Source organism: Prunus avium, unplaced genomic scaffold, assembly GCF_965620075.1.
Source record: "Prunus avium unplaced genomic scaffold, drPruAviu1.hap1.1 HAP1_SCAFFOLD_1455, whole genome shotgun sequence".
In the NCBI taxonomy this organism is placed as follows: domain Eukaryota; kingdom Viridiplantae; phylum Streptophyta; class Magnoliopsida; order Rosales; family Rosaceae; genus Prunus; species Prunus avium.
In genome coordinates this window covers 10,110-17,526 of record NW_028277020.1, presented here as the reverse complement: position 1 = coordinate 17,526, position 7,417 = coordinate 10,110, and the positions used below count along the sequence as shown (strand labels likewise).

General features: G+C 36.1%; 1 protein-coding gene and 1 long non-coding RNA gene across 2 annotated transcripts; one reads left to right on the top strand and one right to left on the bottom strand.

The window, feature by feature from the left end:
• Positions 1-1,006, top strand: LOC110769958 (uncharacterized). The gene is made up of 2 exons (XR_015832788.1): positions 1-111; positions 539-1,006. It is a non-coding gene; the product is annotated as an uncharacterized LOC110769958 (long non-coding RNA).
• A 1,124-nt stretch (positions 1,007-2,130) lies between these two features.
• On the bottom strand, positions 2,131-4,428 carry LOC110769932 (DUF21 domain-containing protein At4g14240-like). The gene is made up of 4 exons (XM_088246556.1): positions 3,854-4,428; positions 3,496-3,579; positions 3,180-3,243; positions 2,131-2,342 (listed from the first exon to the last, which is right to left on the bottom strand). The coding sequence occupies exons 1-4, from the start codon at positions 3,890-3,892 to the stop codon at positions 2,230-2,232; spliced, it is 300 nt and encodes a 99-aa protein (XP_088102682.1). The 5' UTR covers positions 3,893-4,428; the 3' UTR covers positions 2,131-2,229.
• Positions 4,429-7,417: the final 2,989 nt, after the last annotated feature.

Here is a 7,417-nt window from a genome sequence, read left to right as displayed (position 1 = left end):
ACTCAGAAATTTTTCCCTTCACTAAGTATGTTGTCTGGAAATAACTCAATTTTCAGCCGTGCAGATTTAGAGATGATGCAGAAAGTCTCAGAAGCGACAAGTGTTGGTCAGGTATGCTCAAATTTTCTCATTATCTCCCCCACAGTACCAAATCGGCCGTTTTCTTTTCGCTTCTTGCAATTACATTTGGAGGTTTTGGAATCTTTTAATGTCAAATTTTGTTGTTTTAGGACTGTTTAATCTTAAGTGGAATGTGAGTAAACATTTGCTTTATATACTAACATATCATACCTCACATACTTGCATTTCTGGATCTGAGTTCATAGCTTATGAGGTTAAATTACCTGTGGGAGGATGGTCGGTTTTGGGTACTTTGTTTTGGTAGTGGATCAAATAATATGAACAAAAATATTCTGCTGCAGGATTTACTAGTTTGACTAACATGTTCTCTGTTAATTTTATAGTTTTGAAACTAGAATTCATAGGAGATAATCCTTACGTAACCATCGGTGTCTTTTGTGTATGTTTATAAATTCAGGAAAAGATAACACAGCAAGGAGACCACGAATCTCTGTTCCGAGACATACTGGCTGGCTATGCAAAATGGGAATTCGACCCGTCGGACCTGAAAAATCCTTTCCCTGAAAATGAGGGCTCAGTTCACATTTGGCAAGGCCTTGAAGACAAGATCATTCCTTATAAACTAAACCGCTATATTGCAGAGAAGCTTCCCTGGATTCGTTATCATGAAGTTCCTGATTATGGCCATTTTCTTATTTTTGAGAGTCATCGATGTGAAGCTGTTTTAAAAGCACTTTTGCTTGGAGAATAAGCTCCTATGTTGATAGCAGGCCTAATATCTATAGGTATGTTGTTGAGTAAACTGTTGATGTTTCTGGAGCAACAATTTCTTGAATGCTGCAATGTGCTTCATATATATGTAGAAAAGTTCTTCTGTGTAAAGTCATGGTTACATCGCAAAATAAAAAATTTATCAGCTTACTAATACTGTGCTAATTGACAAAACTTTTAAGTGTGGATTGGGCTTTTTGCCTGTTTGTAGGCTCTGATTGGCTTTGTTGTGAGCCTTCAGCCTCTTTGTGTCTTTGTTGGGCTCATTGTTTTGAGTTTACGTTTGTGTAATTGCCATTGTATTTTCCCTCTAAACCAAAAAAAAAAAAAAAATTACTGCCATGCAATTTGACGCTGATAGCTTGAAGAGAATCATCTTTTTCACTAGCCATGTGCAAAGCAATATAGGAGAGACAAGAACCAAAAGCAGCGGAAACCCAAAAATAGAGGAAAAACCAAGAAGACAAAAGCAGACAACACCAGAAAAACGCAGTAGCAAATCAACAAGGAAACACAACAACACGAATCAAGATGGCATAAGGGGGGAAGAGCAAAAAATCAGCAGCAACCCAGGAGGTTTGCTCTGATACCATGCGAACAATTCAAGCACAAGCAGAGAATGCCAATATATTCACAAAACAATCAAAATAATAAAACTGCTGTAAGCTTAGAATATATAGGCATATAAAGATGCCCTAGATAAGTAAATGACCTAACTACCCTAAAAAGACACTAACTCAAATATATATTAATACTGGCTATACAATTGTCACAGAATTTGTGTAAGGTTTTTCGGGTGAGAAAAAGTTACCTTGAATGTCTTATGTAGCCATGTATTTATAGACTCCTTATGTGCTAGGGTTTGAAGAATAATTCTTATTTGGTTAAGATTATTCTTACCTATAAATAGGAAATTGGAATTAATCAAGGAGATTTGATGGAAATCTCATTCTTGATTTGGGGGGATATTCTCATCTTAAATTAAAGATAATTTCTCTAATTAAATATGATTTAATTAGAGTAATTAGTTAACTTAAAGAATATTCCTTTTATCATGTGTCACCCATTTATTGGTTGCTGAAATATGTGTTCTCACAATAAATACGCTAGTACACCCAATCTGTACCTTAGATGCAAAGAAGATAAGTTCAGTCGCCCACAACATGAATATGTACCTTGTTAGATATTTATACATCCACTTCCCAAGATGGTATATAAAATAGGGAGCTTTAGTTTTAAACCATAATATAGTTTACTAATTTAGTAGAAAGAAATACAATTTCATCTAATTAGCATAAGGCCAAAGACCAAAATGAGTACCCAATTTTACAAAAATATCATTAAAAAATATCAAAATTACACACAATGCCATTCCTTCTAAGGCAAGCATACTATGCCACATGTCCACATCCAGCCAACCACCTGCCGCCGGCCACCTCTGACCAGCCGCCGCCGGCCACCTCCGACCAACCGCCGTTGCCCCTTATTCACTTTTTTTTAAAAAAAAAAAGATTTTGTGTCATTAAAGGGACTCAAACCTTGACCCTCAAAGGAAGAGGGCTCACTCACAAACCACTACACCAAACTTGATTTTGTAATATTTATTCAATTATACAATATTTATATAAACGATCAACGGTTTTAAAAATTAAAAAAAAATCATTTCACCACATATTCACATAAAAACTGCAAATAAAAGCAGAAACTGAAACAAAAATACAATGTAGATATCAATTATATATATATATATATATATATATATATATAAATAAAATAAAATTTATAGAAGCAAAATGGAGGAACCAAGATGAAAGTACTAAAATGGAAACTGCGATGCAGAAACAGAAACTGCGATGCAGAAATAGAAACTGCGATGCAGAAACAGAAACTGCAATGCAGAAACAGAAACTGCAATGCATAAAGAGAAACTGCAATACAAAAATAGACACTGAAATGCTGAGCCTGGGCAAAAATGCTCAGCTCTAAAGTTAAACAAAACAAAACAATATATTTTTTTTATTCAAAACATGTTGGGAGAGAGGGAATCAGACTGAAAACCACCTAGAATGTAAAATAGGTTATTCATGTTTCTGTTTTTTGCATTGCACATTCCGTTTTCTGCATTGCAGTTTCCGTTTTCTGCAATACCGACGCATCTTCTACAGTTCTCACGAGTGAGAGAAATGCATTAATAAATGCAGAAGGCACACAGTACTAAAACTACTAAAACTAATATCAAAACACAGAGGCAGTTTATGACAAAACATATGCTCAAATTTGAATACAAACCAAAAGAAAGCCATGTTCAGAGGTGCAATAGAAAAAACCTAGATTAAGCGCTCCACTGATGATTGTTGTCTCATCATGCGTGAGTTCACCTCCCTTACCAGCCTAAAATGGACAGAAAAAGCAAGTCAAAGAAAATAGAAAACCATTAGAATTGGTAAAACTGTTGTGGAATTTTCAGCAGCCATTCACAAATCACAAAGCCTGATATAACCCCAAGAAGTAGTTGTATCATTTATTACTACCACTGTTGTGCAACAAAAGAAAGAGCTTTCACCAAAATTAGTAGTCATGAACAAAATCTTGGCAAATGCAAGCAGTGGCATGTCATAAATACTTCCAACCTAAGCAGCTTACCTCTTTGCCATGAATAGAGACTAGGGCTTTCAACTGTGCTCGCCTAAACAAATCATCACTATGACCAAGTACAGCATCCAGAACCTGAAACCATGGGTTAAATTAAAAGCTATAATAGCAATATATGAATCTGAAACATATCGAACTTCACTCCTTATTCTGTTTTTCTGAATAAGGAAACATACTTTTTCATCCAAATATGGAAATGATCATGAATATAGTATTGAAACACCATTTTAGTCATCTCAGTGTTGTTGATGCAATATCTTAAATGTCTAATAACCCCAAAAACAATTAATTAAAAAAATTGAAGAGAAAATTGAAATTCGACGATGCAGTACAAGGATATAAGCATTACCTTGGCAAATGGGTACGCAATTGGATAACAGATGCACATAAAAATGCGAACAAGTCAAACGAAATTGGCACCAACAGAAAGTCCATATCAGCATCATCGTTGTCGTCGTCCGAATCTAACACTAGGTCCCTCGCACCGTTCCACATCAGCATCATCGCTGTCGTCGTCCGAGCTAGGCAACTAGGGTTTTGGTGTTCGGTGATAGCGTAGCACCGTCGAGAAAGCATAGGTAGGAGGAAGGTCGGAGCTGGCTTGGGGTGCGACGCCGGTCAAAACTTGACCGGTCCGGTGGCTGGGTGGCCGACGTGACAGTGGCTGGGGGGTTTTGTCGATGTCCGTCGAAACAGAGGGGAGGAGAAAGGGAGAAGACGCAGAGAGAGAGAGATATGAGAAACTAACGAATTTGGGTTAGGTTTTTAAATAAAAAGGGTATAATTGTCTTTTTAATGACTAATGTAAGGTGGGTCAACAAATCTGGTCTTCCTCTTTGGCCTAATCCAAAATAACAATTCTTTTCTAGGTATTAAAACCCAAACCAAAATATCAAATGTCTTAAATACTAATAAGTAAAGTTATCTATGTCTAATACCTAATTTTCCTTGTAAAATATTGCTCCTTATAATTTTCCTTTATTTAGACTAACCCATCACATGTTTCTCACGTCATGAGGCATATGTACATATGATTATTGCCACTCTTTGAAGTAGGCTTGAAGGCAAATCATGTGAAAATAGATAATATCAAGGCAAACTGATAGGTGGGCAGAACAAAATCATGTAGTCACATGTTTTATGTTTTCCTCTTTGTGTTCAAATCCAAAGTTGATCATGGATTTGAGTATTACATTTCTATTTAAATGTGATTGGAAGTGACAAGTGAGTGAGAAAGATAGACTGAAAAATCACATAAATCACATAAATACATAAATAATTGTTGCATTCCTAAAAGGACACAAATTAATGTGCAAACAACCAATTAAAAATACCCGCCAGTGCACGAATCTAACGAAGTATAGATTATGTAAGTACGGGGTCGATCCCACGAAGAACTTGTCGGTTTCCTATAAGTTCTAATTTGAGTACGTAAAGAACACTAATTTTACACAACACACAAACACAATACAAATTGGAAACTAAAAATGAAGTAAGGAAGATAAAAGAAATGAAACAACACAAGAAAATAAAGAAAAACACAAACAGCACTTTCTATCACCCGTTTATCACCATTTGGACAGATTCGTTTCTCTGTTTTTCAGTTTCGACCTCTGTCCAGTTTTTGACCTATAACTTTCCAACCGTTTATCCAAAATTCACGTTCTTTATACGGTTGGAATCAGCACAGAAAATGCAAGAACACAACGCGGACCAAAAGTCCAAAACAATTACGAAACAAACAAAATTCAGTGACAAAGACACAAAACGTGTCAAACACGCAACTCACACACACATTGGGGGGGTTTTTTGATTTGGTTCAAGTGACCTATTTCTATTGCATGAAAGTAAATGGACTTTGAATTTAAATGTGAATGGCAGAGATGAATTATCAAAATGTGAAATTAAAATGTAACAAACACTAGGGTTTCGGAATCCACCCTAAACAATTCTACCCATGTTCATGGATACTCAAGTGATGAACTCTAATTGTATTGATGAAGATGTTCGCAATCAAGACCATGGGTCGTGGCTCAAGACGCATTGATTCTCTCTAATATACGTAAAGTGCATGGTTCGTGCTACAATACTTGTGCCCTCCTCATAACCGAACCTAGGTATGGTTCGTACTTCGATTCGATTGCAAGGAAGACCCATTAAGTTCAAAGAGAATATGAACATCACAAGAACCCTAATAGCATGGTGTTTACATTAGGTATTCAAGAAACCAATTCACATGGATGGTTCTTACTCCATCCATCTATTGCTTAGGAAAACATGAAGATACACATAATCCCAACAACCTCAAGAAGCATGCTTTCAAAGGTAATCAATCAAGGAAAACACACATCAAGGATAGATTAATTTGGTGAATTGGAATTCATCAATTGTTGTCAAGAAACCAATTCACATGATGCTCACTTAAACAAGTTCAATCATTTGTTGCTAATTAGAAATTGTGTTCTTGGTTATCTTACACAACTTCTCAACTTTAGCTACATGCATACAACCTAAGGTGATTAAGCAAAGGAAGCAAACACATATCATAAAATTCAATTAGTGAATGGGGTTCATCAACAACATCTAGAAATTCATACACTCAAGCATCAAAACAATAAGGTAATCATGTTTAGGGCTTCAACCTAAGCCCTAGCTATGGAGTTTAGTTGCTCATACTTATTCCAAATACAAACTCGAAATATAACTAGAAGGAGTTTACAGATTTGGAAATGATGAAAGCTTGAAGTCTTCAATGGTGGAAGTCTTCTCCTTTCTTCCTTGGCTGCACCTCCTTCTCCTTCCTTGCTCTTAGCTCCCCAAAAGCTGCTCTCAAGTTGTGTAGAATGTGGAATAGCCTCTCTCCCGTTGCAAAAACTCCCCCAAATCTGATTGCAATCCCTTTTGACTTCTCTCTCTCCTCCTTTCCAGCTTTTCTTTTAGTATAAAACTTATTCTTTCTCTAAAGCTATTGCCCATTGTCCCCTTGCAAATGATGAAACCTTGTTTTAAGGTATAATCCAAGGCTCCAATTGACTCAGGAAATGCCACTCAAATGCAATCCATTGTTACCAAAAGGTGTGGTAACAAGTAGAAATAAAATGCTATTAAGTGGGGGTGAAAACTGGGCCAAAACAAACATCCAGAGCCAGCGTCAATTGTCCGATCAGCTGGATAGGCTACACTTGCCCAATGGAGCTCAAATTTGGATATGTTGTAGTTAACATCCATTGGAACAAGTCTTATGAAGATCATCACCTCATCCAAGGACCGGAACATGCTGATCCAAGGCCACGAAGTTGACCTACGAAAATGAACAAAAACAGAATTTATATCAAATAATGCACTTTTAGCTCATTTTCATACAAACCAAGGTAAAACCTATTAAAACACAAAAAAGAAGTAAAAAGCTATAAAATGTCAAGAACTAACTCAAAATAGTGGGTGAATAACATGAAAAATCATGTGTAAAAATGAACCGAACAAACTTCCCAAACTTATCTTTTGCTAGTCCTCGAGCAAAACAGAAATTAAAACAAGACTCGAAACAAAACTTTCCGAACACTTTCTAAGGAGAGAGCAACTCATGCAAACGACTCAAAAGTTTTCACAAGAAAAACTCAGTTTACACATTATTCACAAGGCGGCAAAATTCATAACACAACATGCTCAAGTGTAGTAGTGTGATGGCCAAATGGAACTCATTCTCCAATTTCAGTTTTCACACAACTTCAAAAATCATACCAAGCACAAATGTAACTTCAAATCTCACCAAAGTTGTCCTCTCACAAATGAATCACTCGGAAGAGGGTTACAATGCATCACTCAATAATAAATATGAGAATAGAGTTAAACCATACGGGACTTAACTCAAAATTAGCAAGATGAAAAACATGCATGAATATGATCTCAAGAA